General features: G+C 40.3%; 1 protein-coding gene across 1 annotated transcript in view; it reads left to right on the top strand.

The window, feature by feature from the left end:
* Positions 1 to 19,611, top strand: part of B3GALNT2 (beta-1,3-N-acetylgalactosaminyltransferase 2) — a 453,609-nt gene that overhangs the window by 343,009 nt on the left and 90,989 nt on the right. The window contains exon 7 of the mRNA XM_053711078.1: positions 12,444 to 12,522. Within this exon, the coding sequence (XP_053567053.1) occupies positions 12,444 to 12,522 (79 nt within the window). The remainder of the gene's footprint in view (positions 1 to 12,443; positions 12,523 to 19,611) is intronic.

The following is a 19,611-nucleotide window of genomic DNA, read 5'->3' as shown; positions in this document are numbered from 1 at the left end:
TCAATCGATTCTCGTCATTTGTGACGTGGAGTCACTATATACAAGTATTGATAAACAATGGGGATGTAGAGCTGTTTCCCACTTTTTAACAAAGAATCAGACTTTATCCAACGAATCCAAACAATTCATTATGGATTTACTGGAATTCACTTTGGATCATAATTACTTTGTTTTTGATGGGAGATTTTTTTTGCAGTTGTGTGGAACAGCAATGGGGACTTCTTGTGCCCCCACTTATGCAAATATATACCGGGCTGGTGGGAGGAGACTGTAGTGTTTAACAGCAATCTCCTACAGTATACCAAATACATTACCCACTGGTCCAGGTATATAGATGACATTTTCTTTGTGTGGGAGGGATCAATACAAACACTCAATGAGTTCATTTTGCTTCTTAACAATAATTCTTTTGGTCTATTTCTAACCATGACACATGATGACCACAAGGTGGAATTCCTGGATCTAGTTATCAAAAAAGGGAATGACCACTTAGAAACAGATTCCTTTAGGAAACCCACTGCAACAAATAATATTTTGCATGCGCAGAGCTTTCATCATCCAAACACAATAAAAAGCCCGGCAATAGGGGAATACCTAAGGATTCGCAGGAATAGCTCATCTATTGAAGCATTCCAAAAAGCAGCAAATGAACTAAGAGATAGATTGCTACAACAAGGGTATTCAAGGAAATCCTTAAAGAGAGCCTATCAGCGAGCTATGAATGAGAATAGACAGGAATTACTAGAACCCAAAAAATCAGAGGATAATCTCAATTCTTTGAGATTTATCTCAACATATTCCAGTCAAAGCAATCAAGTATCCAATATAATACTTAAACACTGGCATATTTTACAATCTGATGACCAGTTAAACTCTATAATCCCTACAAAGCCCCAATTCACGTACAGAAGAGCAGGCAACCTGAGTGACCAGTTAACTCAAAGCCACTTTGACAGAAATGCCAAAAAGCCCCCTCTTTATAAAGGTTCGATAGCATGTGGAAATTGTAAAATATGTACACACATGGTAAAAAAGAAAGTAATGATGGACAGATTCAATAAACGGTGGACGATCCAGAGTCACATAACTTGTAAAACTTCAAACGTCATATATTGTTTAACCTGCAGCTGTAATATATTATATGTAGGTATGACCACAAGACCTATGGGAAAGAGGATGACTGAACATCTTAGCAATATTCGAAATGCTGAGAAAGATACTAAAAATGGAAAACAGATAACAAGTGTGGCGAGACATTTCCTATACCATCATAAGGGCAAAACTAATACGTTCAGATGTTGGGGTTTAGAAAGCCTACGTTCAGGCATTCGTGGAGGAGATATAGAAACAATTTTGCTCCAAAAGGAAGCAAAATGGATATTTAATTTGAATTGTGTGATGCCACAGGGCATGAATGAGAATAATAATTTTTGGGTCTTCCTGTGAAACTCGATACAACTGTAAATAATTCTGTAAATAATAGTGTACTTATGTAAGAGTTTCAATATAATATCTCTATCTAGACGTGCACCCAGAATTCCGAAGTAAATGCAAGTTTTGGATCATAATGATATATGTTAATAATCGGTGAGATAAGAATTATATATGAACTAGTATGACATGCATTATGTTATGTTTTGTTTCAAACTTAAAATTAACCATAAAATATGAATATATGAGAGTTATACTTAAGTTTTTAAAGAATTGACCTAAGCACATAGAAGTTGTCTTAGCCCTGTAATACAACAAAATACTCTACCTTGATAACATAGTACACACTAATAATGTGCATTTAGGTGATGTCTTTTAATCTTAAGATAATACAAACACTATCTGATCACCATCTAAACAGTATTAGGTAAATCGGTTTCTTTGTTTGAACGATGGAAATTCATAATTGTAATTCTGTCCCACTAGAGCAGTATTTTACAAACCTTGTAACTTGGCTATATATATGCAAGCCATAGGATACATTGAATTTATGTCAATAGCGCTCTGAATCACAGTTCATAATATTATGTTTGACTCACAATAATGATTTTTTAACATATGGTCTCCATAATGCGTTTTACTAACAGGGATAAAAATATGATAACGAGTAGAAGTAATAGAGAGTAAAACGGGATAACATAGTCCATCACTCAACAAATTGTTGTCACTTTGTACTCGATATCGATATACACAGATTATTTCTTTAAATGGTGCACGCTAGTATAGTAGATATAGATGAGTGATGTAAGCAAATTGCTAAATTACCAGTTTAATTTGCAGAACAATGCAATGCAGTGCAACGCAGAACAACATATAACATATAGGTGAATCCTGATTGGGCACTAACATTGCATCCACAGCCATTCCGGAATAACCTATCATTGAAATGTGCCTGAGCAGTACAGCACTGATGATTGGCCCTAAGATGGGCGTGTACAATAGTTGTGCTCCTATTGGCCTTAGAGACACAGAACTGGGTTATTTAAAGCGTGTTCAGCTTCACACTCGGCTTGTCATTTCTAAGAAAACACATTGAGAAAGGCCGCTACTCGGCCGAAACGCGTTTGTGTGCTACTTTTAGCTTAAACTGCTACAAGTTTGGCTTTTTGTTTTTAATAATAGTTATCATATCGCTCCTACGCTTTGATATAGACTGCACGAGATTTTACAGGAACACTCAGCCATCCCTGGCACCTGAAGCCGGCGTATCCTGTTACCGGCCAGGAATACAGGGGAGTGGTTTGAGCTGTATCCTATCTCTGGGTATTGCAGTCTATTTTGCATAAGCGATTTTTCAGGGGCCTTGTGTAATAATTATTTAGGTCTTTAATAGTGATTAATAAAGTAAAGTTTTTTAACTGATTGATACATTTAGTAGTTGAATGATTTCAATACTATTACTATTTATATAGGGAACGAGTGCTATCTAAACCCTTCTTGCCCCCCTTCTTCCCTTCCCATTATTTTCATGTAACTAATTAAGGGTCAGCACCAGGGATTACTATATTCCCTTTTTCCCTATCATTACAGTCACTGTGCCAATTTTATATTTCCTTTTTCAAAATCAAATATAAGTATAAAACATATATTTAGAACTTTACATATAAAGTGCCAAACCATAGCTGAGAGTGTCATAAATAAAATAAGACTTACTTACCGAAAGACACTCATCTACATATAGTAGATAGCCAAACCAGTACTGAAACGAGAATCAGCAGAGGTAATGGTATATAAGAGTATATCGTCGATCTGAAAAGGGAGGTAGGAGAAGAATCTCTACGACCGATAACAGAGAACCTATGAAATAGATCCCCAATAGGATGACCATAGCATTCAAGAGGCAATACTCCCTTCACATCCCTCTGTCATTCACTGCACTCTGAGAGGAAAATCGGGCTTCAGCCTGCTGCGAAGCGCATATCAACGTAGAAATCTAGCACAAACTTACTTCACCACCTCCATAGGAGGCAAAGTTTGTAAAAACTGAATTGTGGGTGTGGTGAGGGGTGTATTTATAGGCATTTTGAGGTTTGGGAAACTTTGCCCCTCCTGGTAGGAATGTATATCCCATACGTCACTAGCTCATGGACTCTTGCCAATTACATGAAAGAAACAGCTATTTTAAAGTATATATGAAGTAACATAAATTTAATACCCTCCAGTAAATATAACAAGTTTGGAACACATTAAGGGGAAACTCATTTTAGTGTACAGTGTTTCTTTAATGGGGATTTTCTGTAGAAAATCATTAGACAAACGTTTCTAAAGGTGCAAATATTACATACTCTAATACGTTAATGTCCTATTAAAATAAAAGTTGTGTTCTTTTTTTATATCATGAATCACATAAATACATATTTTTCAGTTTCTTGAACTGTAGAAGCCTATTTTCTTTCGTAAGATGATGATTCCATAGGTGTCCATAATTTGGTATATATTTCCCGCCACCAGGGGGGAGGTACTATGAAAATAAGGTTTTGTTTTTTTTCTATCCTGATTTCTTGGGAGCTTAGACCTTACTTGAGACCCAGCAGCCCTTCCCAGCTTCATACATGGAAGAGTTGAAGTCGACTTTTACAAGATTCTGAGTGCAGCAAGGGTAAAGAAATACCTTTCTTGTGGCACTGCAGTACCTTAACGGGTGCTTCTGCTAGCCATAACTGCCCAAGGGCATTGTGGGGACCCCGTCCCTTAGCCTCTACCTGAGGGGTTGCAGGTATATTCACAAGTATCCTCTGCAGTATATTTACTTGCACTGGGTGGGCTCTCTGCTGGATCAGCAATCTGTGAGAGAGGAAGGCCTCAGCCTGCTGGTAAGACACAGTGGACGGGTGCTTCAGTCCAGGGGCTATCACTAGTACTTTCCATTTACGGGTAACAGATAGCTGGGGGTTTACAGCCTCACACTTGGCACTTTACCTATGAGCTTAACTTCAGAATTGTTGTTCTGGGGGCTCAGAAACTGTTTTCTCACTTTACTCTACTATCCCTTGACAGCTCAGACTTAAATATTTTGATTATTGTCTTTTTATATGGTAGCCTAGAATTCTGTAGTGTCTCTTTAAGAAAAACACAGACTGCATTGAGCAGTTAGTGGCTCAGCTCATTACGAATGTGGTTGGGGAAGGGAGCATAGGGGCAACTGGAGCAGCATGTTTTATTTGATTTTATTAGTGTTTTTTACTTTCTCTGTCAGGCCTCTGCCTCAATATCATTCCGATGGTAAGCTCCGCCCCTCCTTTTGGCACCCTTTTTCTCTCCCTCACTGGCAACAGTGGCTGACCGTTATTATACAGGGACAGTCCTTGGAAGTATTAGTGACCTGAAATCGAATTAGTCAACCCCTTCCCTTCTTCATTTATTTTAGAGTCATGTCTGCACCTCCGTTAAATGATAGACCCACCAGAAGAGACTTCTTACAAACTTAATACAGTCTATTATCCTTTTCTCCTCTGCAAAATGTTTTACTGTGGGCCAAATTAACCAGATGTATACTAATTGTGCCCTACAACTCCAGTTTCTGAACCAAAATCATTTCAAGACTTCTGACAGACATTTAGTGCCGATGCCTATCTTGTGGTTCAAGGGGTTTCCACTGATTTTTCCCTGATATTTAAAGCAAAACTATGACAGAATATTTGGTGATCATCCCCAAACCAAGTAAGCGTAAATGAAATCCTGGAGATTTATCCTCTGCCACCTGCTGTTCACAGGGCCCTGTATCTCAGAGTCGGTTACCATCTATCTTACAAAGCTCTGAATCTGCTGAGTCCCTGTCAGAGGGATCTGAAGGTGAAATTTCCTCTGATTGCAGAACCTGAGATTGATTCCACCTTTTTAGATTTAAAGATGAAAATATCTGTTTTCTGCTTCTAGGGTTTTAAATACTTTAGAGTTATTGGAGCCTACACCTGAAGATTCTAAGCCTGTAAATAAATTGAATCAGGTCTTTAAAACTCTGCCCAAGGTACCTAAGCACCAGATTTACAGATTACATAGCCAAAGAGTGGAAATGCCAGGCATTCCCTATGCACCCTCTAACAGGTTCAAAAGAATGTACCCACTTTCATAAAAGAAATCGGTGGCCACTTTAGCGAGACCCACTACTATTCCTATGGAGTATAGTTCTTCATTCAGGGATCCAGTGGACTGGAAATCTGAGTCTTTCCTTAGTAAACTGTTCTCTCAGATAGCCCTTCAGCTTAGACCTGCAGTTGCTATCACCTGCGTGGGCGTGGCCACAGCTGCATCCTACTAGTGTGATTCTCTTTCTCAGATGGTTTCTGGTCAATTTTTTGAGGATGTTGGCAATGGCATTAAGGTCCTTAAAATGGCAAATTATTTAATTTGTTATGCGGTCTTTGACATAATTAAGAATGATATCAAGAACATGTCCATTGCAGTGTTAAGGAGAGCCTTAAAGGGATATGAAACCCAAAAAAAATATTTCATGATTTAGATAGAACATGTGATTTTAAACAACTTTCTAATTTACTTCTATTATCAATTTTTCTTTGTTCTTTTTGTATCTTTTGTTGAAAAGCAGGGATGTAAGCTCAGGAGCCAGCCCATTTCTGGAACAATATATGGCAGTAGTTTTGCAAGAATGGTATCCATTTGCAAGAGCCCTATTTCCTGCCATGTAGTGCTCCAGATGCCTACCTAGGTATTTCTTTAACACAGAATATGCTGGGAATGAAGTAAATTTGATAATAAAAGTAAATTGGAAACCTATTTAAAATGGTATGCTCTGTCCGAATCACAAAAGACATTTTTTTTGTTTCATATCCCTTTAAGGACCTTTAAACTTAACATTTCAACAACACATAAAATGTTACATTATTGCAATATACATTCATTATTTATTTTGCAGCCTTTTGTTACTTTCTGCCAGGGAGGCTTGGGTTAATACTTTAAGGCAATTTATTTGAATGTTTGTTTCCTTTCCCTCCCTCCCTCCATAAGCTTCTATGGTGTCACATGCTTAAAAAATGTAGATTATCAGTTTTGCATCAACAATCATGATAGGCAAATCATTCTTTGCAACCAATTTGAATCAGTGCTAAACCACCTTAAGGTAATACAAGAGTGCAGGCTACCCCCAGTCTGCACATGTGCAAACGAACGGCAAGATTACGAGTTTTGCGTTATGGCTCATAACACTGCTTTTTCTCTACTGCTGCTATTACGAGTCTTGTAGGTACAGCTGTATCGCACACCTTTTTGGCCGTAACGCAACGTAACCACCGCACCTTTCAAAAAGTCCTTTTTCAATGGGACTTCCATAGCACTGGTATTACGAGTTTTGCCTGGGAGGCCAAAAAGTGGGCGGTACAGCCTATTCCAACAAGATTTGTACCGCCATCTAAAGTCAGTAGTTATGGGTTTTACGCTACAAAGCTGTAGCATAAAACTCATAACTAAAGTGTTACAAAGTAACTAAACACCCATAAACTACCTATTAACCCCTAAACCGAGGCCCTCCCGCATTGCAAATACTAAAATAAAATTATTAACCTCTATCTGCTGCTCCGGACATCGCCGCGACTATAATAAACATATTAACCCCTAAACCGCTGCATTTCCGCATCGCAAACACTAGTTAAAATTTATTAACCCCTAATCGCCTGCCCCCAACGTAGCCGCAGCCTACATACACTTATTAAACTCTAAACCTCTGGCCTCCCACATCACTAACACTAAATAAATATATTAACCCCTAAACCTAACCCTAAGTCTAACCCTAACACCACTAACTTTAATATAATTAAAATAAATCTAAATAAAAATTACTGTCATTAACTAAATAATTCCTATTTAAAACTAAATACCTATAAAATAAACCCTAAGCTAGCTACAATATAACTAATAGTTACATTGTAGCTATCTTAGGTTTTATTTTTATTTCACAGCTAAGTTTGTATTTATTTTAACTAGGTAGACTAGTTAGTAACTAGTTATTAACTATTTACTAACGACCTACTTAAAATAAATACAAAGTTACCTGTAAAATAAAATCTAACCTTCCTCACACTAACACCTAACATTACACTAAAATTAAATCAATTACATTAATTAAATACAATTAACTAAATTACAAAAAAGAGTAAAAACTAAATTACACAAAATAAAAAAAGAAATGATCAAATATTTAAACTAATTACACCTAATCTAATAGCCCTATCAAAATAAAAAAGCCCCCCCCCCCAACTAAAAAAAAAAAAAAAAAACCTAGCCTAAACTAAACTGTCAATGCCTTTTGCAGGGCATTGCCCCAAAGATATCAGCTCTTTTACCTGTAAAAGAAAATACAAACAACCCCCCAACAGTAAAACCCACCACCCACACAACCAAACCCCCCAAATAAAATCCTATCTAAAAAACCTAAGCTCCCCATTGCCCTAAAAAAGGCATTTGGATGGGCATTTAGCTCTTTTTTGTTGCCCTAAGTCCCTAATCTAAAAATAAAACCCAGCCAATAAACCCTTAAAAAAACCTAACACTAACCCTCGAAGATCCACTTGCAGTTTTTGAAGACCGAACATCCATCCTCATCCAGCCGGAAGAAGTCTTCATCCAAGCGGCAAGAAGTCCTCAACGAAGCCGGGAGAAGTCTTCATCCAAGCGGCAAGAAGTCATCCTCCAGGCGTGCAGAAGTCTTCATCCAGGCGGCATATTCTATCTTCATCCTTCCGACGCGGAGCGGCTACATCTTCAAGACATCCGGGGCAGAGCATCCTCTTCTTTCGATGGCTCTTGAAGAATGAAGTTTCCTTTAAATGACGTCATCCAAGATGGCGTCCCTTGAATTCCGATTGGCTGATAGAATTCTATCAGCCAATTGGAATTAAAGGGTAAAAAATCCTATTGGCTGATGCAATCAGCTAATAGGATTGAGCTTCAATCTTATTGACTGATCCAATCAGCCAATACGATTGAGCTCGCTTTCTATTGGCTGATTGGAACAATAGAATGCAAGCTCACTCCTATTGGCTGATTGGATCAGCCAATAGGATTGAAGGTCAATCCTATTGGCTGATTGCAATAGGATTTTTTACCCTTTAATTTCGATTGGCTGATAGAATTCTATCAGCCAATCGGAATTCAAGGGACGCCATCTCGGATGACGTCATTTAAAGGAAACTTCATTCTTCAAGAGCCAGCAAAAGAAGAGAATGCTCCGTGTCGGATGCCTTGAAGATGGAGCCGCTCTGCGTCGGAAGGATGAAGATAGAAGATGCCGTCTGGATGAAGACTTCTGCCCGCCTGGAGGACGACTTCTTGCCGCTTGGATGAAGACTTCGCCCGGCTTCGTTGAGGACTTCTTGCCGCTTGGATGAAGACTTCTCCCGGCTGGATGAGGATGGTTGTCTGGTCTTCAAAAACTATAAGTGGATCTTCAGGGGTTAGTGTTAGTTTTTTTTAAGGGTTTATTCAGTGGGTTTTATTTTTAGATTAGGGACTTTGAGCAGCGAAAAAGAGCTAAATGCCCTTTTAAGGGCAATGCCCATCCAAATGCCGTTTCAGGGCAATGGGGAGCTTAGGTTTTTTAGATAGGATTTTATTTGGGGGGTTTGGTTGTGTGGGTGGTGGGTTTTACTGTTAGGGGGGTTGTTTTTTTACAGGTAAAAGAGCTGATTTCTTTGGGGCAATGCCCCGCAAAAGGCCCTTTTAAGGGCTTTTGGCAGTTTAGTTTAGGCTAGGGTTTTTTTTATTTTGGGGGGGCTTTTTTATTTTGATAGGGCTATTAGATTAGGTGTAATTAGTTTAAATATTTGATCATTTCTTTTTTATTTTGTGTAAATTAGTGTTTTTTTTTGTGTGTAATTTAGTTAATTGTATTGAATGTCATTTATTTAATTTTAGTGTAATGTTAGGTGTTAGTGTAACTCAGGTTAGGTTTTATATTACAGGTAACTTTGTATTTATTTTAACTAGGTAGTAAATAGTTAATAACTATTTACTAACTAATCTACCTAGTTAAAATAAATACAAACTTACCTATAAAATAAAAATAAAACCTAAAATAGCTACAATGTAACTATTAGTTATATTTTAGCTAGCTTAGGGTTTATTTTACAGGTAAGTATTTAGTTTTAAATAGGAATTATTTAGGTAATAAAAGTAATTTTTATTTAGATTTATTTTAATTATATTAAAGTTAGGGGTGTTAGGGTTAGACTTAGGGTTAGGTTTAGGGGTTAATAAGTGATGTTGGAGGCCACAGGTTTAGGGGTTAATAAGTGTATTTAGGCTGCGGCGACGTTGGGGGCAGCAGATTAGGGGTTAATAATATTTAACTAGTGTTTGCGATGCAGGAGTGCGGCGGTTTAGGGGTTAATATGTTTATTATAGTGGCGGCGATGTTGGGGGCAGCAGATTAGGGGTTAATAAGTGTAATGTAGATGTCGGCGATGTTGGGGCCGGCAGATTAGTGGTTAAGAAGTGCAATGTAGGTGTCGGTGATGTCAGGGGCAACAGATTAGGGGTGTTTAGATTCAGGGTTTGTGTTAGGTTTAAACATAAATTTTCTTTCCCCATAGGAATCAATGGGGCTGCGTAACAGAGCTTTATGCTCCTTTATTGCAGGTGTTAGGTTTTTTTTTAGCCGGGTCTACCCATTGATGTCTATGGGGAAATTGTGCACGAGCACATAAAACCAGCTCAAAGCAGCGCTGGTATTTGTGTGCGGTTTGGAGCTCAACGCTGCCATATTGCCCACAAATGCAGGTTTTTGGAGAACCTGTAATAGCAGCGCTATTAAAGGTGAGCGGTGAAAATAACTTGCAAGTTATTACCAAGCCGCTCTTAACGCAAAACTCATAATCTGGCCGAGAGTTTGTACTATATCTGAATATTAGTTTATGATTATTTAGCAAAGGTTGTTTTGTTCTGGGGAAAATCAGTGAAAAGAATAAACATAAAAGAATATACTTTTTTGAAAAATAAACCTGCATTTTTCTTTGCAAACTTATTCTTATATATGAAGGTTTATAATCATGTAGTTTACAATTTGTGTTTAGTGTCCCTTTATGGTTTGAATCTTGGTCAGCTGATATGGTCTCTAAGAATAGACTGATGATGATTCCTTTTGAAGGGAAAAAGCTTTTTGGTTCTGAATTGGTTTCTATTGTTAAGATGGTCACTTGTGGAAAAGGAACCTTTCTACCTCAGGATAAGAAGTCTAAGGGGAAGTTCAGATAAGGAAATAGTTTTCATTCCTTTTTCTCTCCTAAAGATCCGAAGTCCTATATCAACCAAAAGTGTTACTCTTCCAAACCGTCCTGGAAGCCAGGATCTTCATGATCTAAGAACAAACCGACCAAAATGTCAAATTCCAACCAGAAATCTGCATGAAGGGACTGCCTCCTGTCCAGAAGATCTTTTGGTAGGAGGCAGATTCAGTTTCAGAAGGCCTGGTCTCGCACAGCTCAGGATCCCTGGGTTATCAACATCATATCCCAGCGTTATCGTATAGGCTTTCGGACCAGACCTCTTTGGGAACAGTTTCATCTGTCTCGCGTTCTAAAAGATCCTGTTAAGGCGACTGCCTTCCTACAATGTGTTCAAGATTTAGAGGGAGTAATTTATAGGTGTAATTCAACCTGTGCCAATATATCAACAAGGACAGGGTTTCAGTCGCAACGTCTTCATTGTCCCAAAAAAGGAGGGCACCTACCAATCTATCCTGGACTTAGACTCTGAACACATTTTTTTGTGTACCTTCCTTCAAAATGGAATCTATTTTTGCCTCTAGTTTAGGAAGGCCAATTTATGACAACCATAGATTTAAAGGGTGCTTAACTGCACATCCTAATTCACGGGGACCATTTCCAATTTCTAAGATTTGTGTTTCTCAACAAACATTACCAATTTTTGGCCCTCCCCTTTGGTTTGGCCACAGTCCTACACATCTTCATGAAAGTATTGTGGGCTCTCTTAGCATTGATCATAGCTCAGGGAATGTCCATTGCTCTTTATTTAGACGAAATTTTCATCCAAGCTCCTTCTCTTTCTCTGGCTAATGCTCATACCCACAGAATGGTCTCTTTCCTTCAGGAGCATGGCTGGAAAGTCTATGTGCCCAAAAGCTCCTTTTCTCCAGCCACAAGAGTGTTTGTTTTTCCTGAGAGTGACAATATATTCTGTTTGTTTCTCATAGATGCTCGCAGAACCAAACTTCAGACTGCTTGTTGTTCCCTACAGTATCCCCATCTGTAGCTGTGTATAGAATCAGTGGGTCTCATGGTAGCAGTGTCAGATGCCATACCTTTTGCTTGCTTTCATGTTCATCTTCTCTGAATGTCCATGCTTCAACAGTTGTCAAAAGACTGTTTTCAACTGGATCAGCAGATAGATCTTAGTTTTTCAGTCAAATTATCTCTCATGGTGTCCCTGTTTGACTCTTGGAGCATCTTTTCTTCGGCCTAATTGGACAGTAGTCACAACGGACGCAAGTGCGATTTTTCAGGACCTTCAGTCTTTGCTCCTTCACAAGCAAGCAGTTAAAATTAATTTGGTTTTAGTCAGACGTCACTGCTGTGGCGTACATAAGTCGTTATGGAGTGACTCGCAGTCCCTTAGCTATGCGAGAGGTATCTCACATTCTGTCTTGGGCGAAGGAAAAACCACTGCACGTTACCGGCCATTTACATTCCAGAAGTGAACAATTTGGAGGCAGATTACCTAAATTGTCAGTCCATTCATCCAGGAGAATGGTCTCTTCATCAGGACATGTTTAATCAATTGGTCCTGAGGTGGGTTCTAATGCAGGTGGCAGGGAAAGTATCCAACATATTATGGACGCCTATTGACTCTCATCATCCAGAAAGAAAGCAATTTATCGGTAAGAGACAAAATGTATTAACTGATTTGTGAATTCTAGTGAAATTTCTCATTTTGAAACTTGAAAGCCCATTTAAATTAATACATATTTTATTTGTATTTTTTAGGTTGACGAAGGATTGCTGCCTTATGAATTTACAGAGGGTGTTGAGGGTATTGCAGGAGGCTTTACCTATACCATTCATGGTAAGATTACAAATAGAGCATTAGAATGTGATATAGCTAATTACAAAAGTGTATTTGGTTTTTATGCTGCTCTAGGTACAGGGAAATCTCCTACATCCCATTTCGAAATTACTTTAGCCACATTTGCCTTGACGATTGTTCTAATTTAAAACATATTTAAAGCCATTTATACTGAACATGCTATGGTTTCAACTGCAGTGATAGCGGGTTTGCTGTGAGTTTACAACACCAGCTCCCAAATGCTCTTCTTTTCTTTCTTAATACAAGGAGTCCACAACTTTATTTCTTACTGTTGGGAAATACTGAACCTGGCCACCAGAAGGAGGCAAAGACACCCCAGCCAAAGGCTTAAATACCTCTCCCACTTCCCCTATCCCCCAGTCATTCTTTGCCTTTCGTCACAGGCAGATGGTAGAGAAGTGTCAGAAGATTTTGGAGTTGTTCTTCAGGAGGGATATATGCCTTTCGTTATGGGACTGGAGTTTTAAGTAGTCTTGTCAGCCTCTCAGTGAGAGCATTGACTAAAGTTAGAGTCTGGAGATGCAAGGAGAGTCTTTCTGCAAACCCATCCAGACTGCCCGCTAACAGCTCCTTAAGCAACCAGTGTTGACGAGTTTCACTGTCTGCTTCCTTCACTCAAGTCCATGTCAGGAGCGATGCTACAAGACTGTCGCACTTGAGAGGCTGTGTTTCTGTTCCACAGCATGGATTCTGGTAAGATCGTTTCAATTTTTACTTATGTTGAAATTGCTGAGGACACGGTCACATTGTAACTCCTTTTATCTTTATAGAATTGTGGGTTAATATCTCCTGAGGGAGGTTATTGAACAGTGGGGATTAATCAAATGTGTTTTCTTTGATTTATGTTGCTTTATGTGTGAGATTTATTTGGGCTCATAGACTGTTGTTATGCGGTAACGGAACATACAGGTATTTTACTTTCACTTTGAACACCACTCAGCTTGTAGCTTGGCACATTTTTTCTCATAGTAGGGGCAGTCCTGCATTGCGCACCACGTGACCGGGTCTAGCTGTTGGAGAGGTCGCTTCGTCTCTGGTTGCCTGGGTCTAGGAGGTGGTGAGTGCCCCAGTCATTGGGGGTATAAAGGTGCCGTTTTTTGTGAGAAATAAAAAGTTAATTTATTTATATCCTACTGTTGTTAGCACAAGCTATGGAGGATCCTGATATGCTTGAGGGTATTCCCTCTATTCCTAATAGTAATACCTGTTTATATTGTGAGGAGGCCTTGGTGTGCCCACCCTCTAAACTATATTCCTTATGCATCAACAAGGTTATTATATTTAAGAAGTTTAACCCCTTTAGTACTACTGAGCCGTTCACCTCAGAGGACTGGTCGTCCCATGAGGTGCGTACCCATCAATTATCTCCATTGTCACATGTGGCTTCCCATAGCACGCCTGATCCTCCGTCTGGAGGGAGCCTTTTACCATCAGACTTTACCACGCAGTTAAAAATGGCTGTGTCTGAGGCCCTTAAGGCTCTACCTCGCTCTGCTAAGCGCAAGGGAAAGGTTAAACATAGCTCTCTGGTCCAGGGGACATCCAGTGATTTGCTTGATTTGTCTGCCTCCAAGTATTCCAGGATGGGTCACACTCTGAGCTGTCAGAGGGTGAAATTTCTGGTTTGGAGTCTGCTACCTCTAGGCCTCCGGTTTGTGGAGGAGCCTGCCTTTAGATTTAAAATTTAACACCTATGTTTTCTTCTAAAGGAGGTTCTGTTGACATTAGAGGTTTCAGAGGCCAAGTTGCCTGACGAAGCTTTAATACCTTAATTAGACAGAGTGTACGAGGACAGGGTAGCCCCACTAACTTTTCCTGTCCCTGTAAAAATGGCGAATATTTTTAAAAATGAATGGGATAAAACATTATTCCCAGTCCCGGACTCTCAGCTGGAGTTATGTGGCTCCTTCCCTAAGGTGGATGGTGCTATCTCCACATTAGCTAAGTGTACTACTATCCCTCTTGAGGATAGCTCGTCTTTCAGCGAGCCGATGGATAAAAAGATGGAAACTTTTCTAAGAAAAATGTTTCAGCATACGGGTTATTTATTTCAACCGGCAGCAGCTTTTGCCTCGGTTGCTGGAGCTGTGGCCTACTGGTGCGACTCCTTATCGTAATTGAGCGAGGTGGAGGGTCCCCTCAATGTTATCCAAGACAGAATTAAGGCTTTGAGAATTGCGAATTATTTTATGTGTGCAGATTATTCGCCAGAATGCTAAAATCGCTGGTTTCTCAGTGCAGACGCATTGGGCGCTCTGACTGAAGTCCTGGTCTGTGGACATGACTTATAAGTCTAGACTACTTTCCCTCCCCTTTAAGGGAAACATTTTATTTGGTCCAGGCCTGGACTCCATTATCTCCACGGTTACAGGGGGCAAGGGCGCCTTCCTACCGGAGGATAAAAAGAACAAGTCTAAGGCCTAAAGTGGTTAAACACATTTCTAAATGTCGGCTCGTTCAAGATGGAGACAATAAGGTCCATTCTTCCTCTAGTTCAGGAAGGACAGTTCATGACCACTATAGATCTAAAGGATGCCTACTTTCACGTTCCAATCCACAGGGACCACTTCCAGTTCCTACGGTTTGCGTTCCTAGATCAGCACTTCCAGTTCATTGCATTTCCGTTTGGTCTAGTTATGGCCCCAATAATCTTTATAAAGGTTCTAGGAGCTCTCCTGGCTGTCCCCAGAACCCAAGGTATAGCAGTATCTCCCTACTTGGATGACATTCTGGTTCAAGCGCCATCCTTTCATCTAGCAGAGGACCATTCAGTATCTCTTCTCTCTCTTCTTCGATCACATGGATGGAAGATAAACTTAGAGAAGAGTTCTCTTATTCCATGCACCAGGGTAGGATTCCTGGGTATTATAATAGATTCAATTTCCTTGAGGATATTTCTAACCAACCAGAGAAGGTGCAAGCTAGCTTCGGCATGTCTGGCCCTATGGATATCCTTAAGGCCATCTGTGGCTCAGTGTATGGAGGTAATTGATCTCATGGTGTCCAGCATGGACATAATTCCTTTTGCCTGGTTCCGTCTCAGACCGCAACAGCTGTGCATGCTGAGACAGTGGAACAGCGATCATTCACATCTGTCAACAGATTTCCCTGGACAAGCGGTCGAGAAAATAACTCTCTTGGTGGCTCTGTCCAGATGATCTGTCCCGAGGGACATCCTTTCTCAGACCATCCTGGGATATTGTGACTATGGACGCGAGCCACTCGGGATGGGGAGCTGTTTGGGGTGCCAAGAAGGCACAGGGCCTGTGGCCTCCGGAGGAATGCTCCCTCCCGATCAATACCTTGGAGCTTTGAGCAAGCTACAATGCTCTGAAGGCTTAGCCTCTTCTGAGTTTGTCCCGGTTTATCAGATTCCAATCAGACAATATAACCTTGGTGGCTTACATCAACCATCAGGGGGGAACGAGAAGCTCCCTAGCAATGAGGGAAGTATTTTGGATTCTGGAGTGGGCGGAGGCCCACTGCTATTCGCTGTTAGCGATCCACATTCCGGGTGTGGACAACTGTGAAGCAGATTTTCTCAGCAGACAATCCTTTCATCCGAGGGAATGGTCTCTCCATCCTGAAGTGTTTGCGGAGATATGCTTCAGATGGGGGATGCCGGAGATAGATCTCATGGCGTCTCGTCTCAATACCAAATATGGGTCTAGGTCCAGGGATTCTCAGGCAGAGCTAATAGATGCATTAGCATTGCCTTGGAGGTTCAATCTAATCTACCTTTTTCCGCCATTACCTCTGCTTCCTCGCGTTGTGGCCCGCATCAAGCAGGAACAGGCGTCAGTAATACTGATTGCTCCATCATGGCCGTGAAGGACATGGTTCGCAAACCTAGTGAGGATGTCATCTTCTCCTCCATGGAAGATACCTTGTCGCAGGGATCTGCTGGAACAAGGTCATTCTGTTCATCAAAATCTAGATTCTCTGAGGCTGACTGCGTGGAGATTGAACACTTAGTCCTAGCCAAGAGAGGTTTTTCAAAGAGAGTTATTGATACTCTCATCCAAGCTCATAAGCCGGTTACTCCTGGCATCTATCATAAGGTGTGGAGAACCTACTTATTCTGGTGTGAAAAGCGTGGTTTTCCTTGGCATAAAGTTAAGGTTGCCAGGATTCTGCTGTTTCTCCAGGATGGTCTGGAGAAGGGTCTTTTGGCCAGTTCCTTGAGGGGACAGATTTCGGCCTTGTCTGTTTTACTGCACAAGAGGCTCTCTGAGCTTCCAGATGTTCAGCCTTTTGTTAGGGCTCTGATTAGGATCAGACCTGTTTTCAGATCTTCGGCTCCACCTTGGAGTCTGAATTGGGTTCTTAAAGTTTTGCAAAGGGCTCCGTTTGAGGCTATGCGTGAAATTGATATTAAATTGTTGTCCTGGAAGTTTCTCTTTCTACTGGCTATTGCCTCGGCATGCAGAGTATCTGAGATTGAAACCTTGCAATGTGAGCCTCCTTATCTGGTGTTCCATTCGGATAAGGCTGTCCTACGAACTAAGTTAGGGTTTCTCCGTAAAGTTGTGTCAGACTGTAACATCAACCAGGAGATTGTGGTCCCTTCTTTGTGTCCTATTCCTTCTTCTTTGAAGGAATGTTTACTTCATAATTTGGGCGTGGTTCGTACTTTGAAGTTTTATCTTTAAGCTACTAAGGATTTTAAACAAGCTTCTTCTTGTTTGTGTCATATTCTGAGAAGCGTAAGGGTCAAAGGGTCTCTTCGACTTCCTTATCTTTTTGGTTGAGGAGTCTTATCCGATTGGCCTATGAAACAGTGGGACATAGACTTCCCTTTAGAGAATTATGGCTCATTCTACTATAGCAGTGGCTTCCTCTTGGGCCTTTAAGAACAAGTCCTCTATGGAGCAGATTTGTAAGGCAGCTACCTGGTCTTCCTTACACACTTTTTCTAAATTCTACAAATTTGATATTTTTGCTTCTGCTGAAGCAGCCTTCAGGAGAAAGGGCACCACAGCCTGCAAAACCTCAGATTAGGGTCAGCCTCCTTTTTGTCCCTCCTGTTATTATTCAGTGTCCTCTAGAGCTTGGGTATAAGTTTCCCAACAGTAAGGAATGAAGCTGTGGACTCTCCTTGTGTTAAGAAGGAAAACATAAATTATGCTTACCAGATAATTTAATTTCCTTCTGTACAAGGAGAGTCCATAACTCCCACCCGTGCTTTTCTCCGATGGGCGGCCCCCTAAATTTTGTGTTTTCTTCTGACATTTTTTATACCCTGATATTTCTCCTACTGTTGCTTGTTCCCTCGGCAGAATGACTGGGGGATAGGGGAAGTGGGAGTGATATTTAAGCCTTTGGCTGGGGTGTCTTTGCCTCCTCCTGGTGGCCAGGTTCAGTATTTCCCAACAGTAAGGAATGACGCCGTGGACTCTCCTTGTACAGAAGGAAATTAACTTATCTGGTAAGCATAATTTATGTTTCCGGCACTTAAAGGGACAGTAAACACCAGAATTTGTTTTGTTTAACCCTTTGAGTGCTAAGCACTTTCCCACCTAGGTGCTAAGATTTTTTAATGTTTTTTTTTATTTTTCAATTTTTTTTTAACTTTTTTTTAAAACTTTTAATTATTTTTTTCAGACTCCCAAGACTTACACTGTTGGAAAGGTTACCTTTCCAATGGTGGGTCTTGGTGGTCTGTAGCTGCTTAGATGCCTGAGATACAGGCTTCTAAGCAGCATGCCCCAGGCTCCTATACTTAACATTGTTAAGTATAAATAAAGTTGCGTGGTGACGTCATCACGTTATTGCGCGTGACGTTGCCACGCAAAACGGGAAGCCCCTGCGATGCCTGTCACTATACAGGCATGATCGCCGGGGTAGGAGCGGTTGGGAGCCCCCAGATCTCTCCCTCAAGGTGGGAGAGTGCTAGTGACGGCTCTGAGCCGTCATTAGCACCAGAGTGAGAAACTCTGTGACGACTCAGAGCCATCATTAGCACTCAAAGGGTTAAAAAGGTAGATAATCCCTATATTACCCATTCCTCAATTTTGCATAACCATCTACCATCACAGTTATAATAATATACATTTTACCTCTGTGATTACCTTGTATCTATGCCTCTGCAAACTGCCCCCTTATTTCAGTTCTTTTGACAGACATTTTTAGCAAATCAGTGCTGACTCCTAGGAGCTTCATGTGCTTGAGCTCAATGTTATCTATATGAAACCCATGAACTAATGCCCTCTAGTGGTGAAAAACTGTCAAAATGCTTTCAGATTAGAGGCCGTCATCAAGGCCTAAGAAATTAGCATATGAACCTCCTAGATTTAGCTTTCAACTAAGAATACCAAGAGAACAAAGCAAAATTGGTAATAAAAGTAAATTGGCAAGTTGTTTAAAATTACATGCCCTATTTAAATCATGAGTTTTTTTTTTTTTTTTTACTTTACTGTCCCTTTAAAGGGACATAATACTCATATGCTAAATCACTTGAAACTGATGCAGTATAACTGTAAAAAGCTGACACCTGAGCATCTCTATGTAAAAAAGGAAGATATTTTACCACACAATCTCCTCAGCTCAGCAGAGTAAGTTCTGTGTAAAAAGTTATGCTTCACCTGCTCCCAGCTGCAGGTAAAAATAAAAAAAAATGAAGAAATGAACAGCAGCCAATTGGCATCAGCACTGCTGAGGTCATGAACTCTTACTGTGATCTCATGAGATTTGACTTAACTCTCATGAGATTTCATAGTAAGCTTCCTTTACCTGATTGGTGAAATAATATGAGAGTTCACGAGGCTCATCCCCTAAGCTGTCCCAGGACATACACACTAAAATGCTGCTTAGAAATCCTTTACAATGGGAGGTGGCTACTGAGGAACTTTTGAGGTAAAATATCTTTCTTTTTTACATAGAGATGTACAGGAGATATTTTCTAGTCAGCTTTTTACAGCTATGCTGCATCACTTTCAAGTGTTTAAACATTTGGGTATTATGGCCCTTTAATCTGATTTGCATACACTGTAGGCTTCAGGATTCATGCAGCTGCCTCCACAGTAAAAATTACTCCACATACAAAACAGCCTCCAACTGCAGCTAGCA

This window comes from Bombina bombina, chromosome 4 (genome assembly GCF_027579735.1).
Source record: "Bombina bombina isolate aBomBom1 chromosome 4, aBomBom1.pri, whole genome shotgun sequence".
Lineage (NCBI taxonomy): Eukaryota > Metazoa > Chordata > Amphibia > Anura > Bombinatoridae > Bombina > Bombina bombina.
Note: the sequence above shows the minus strand (reverse complement) of the source record. Positions and strands in the feature narration are given on the sequence as shown.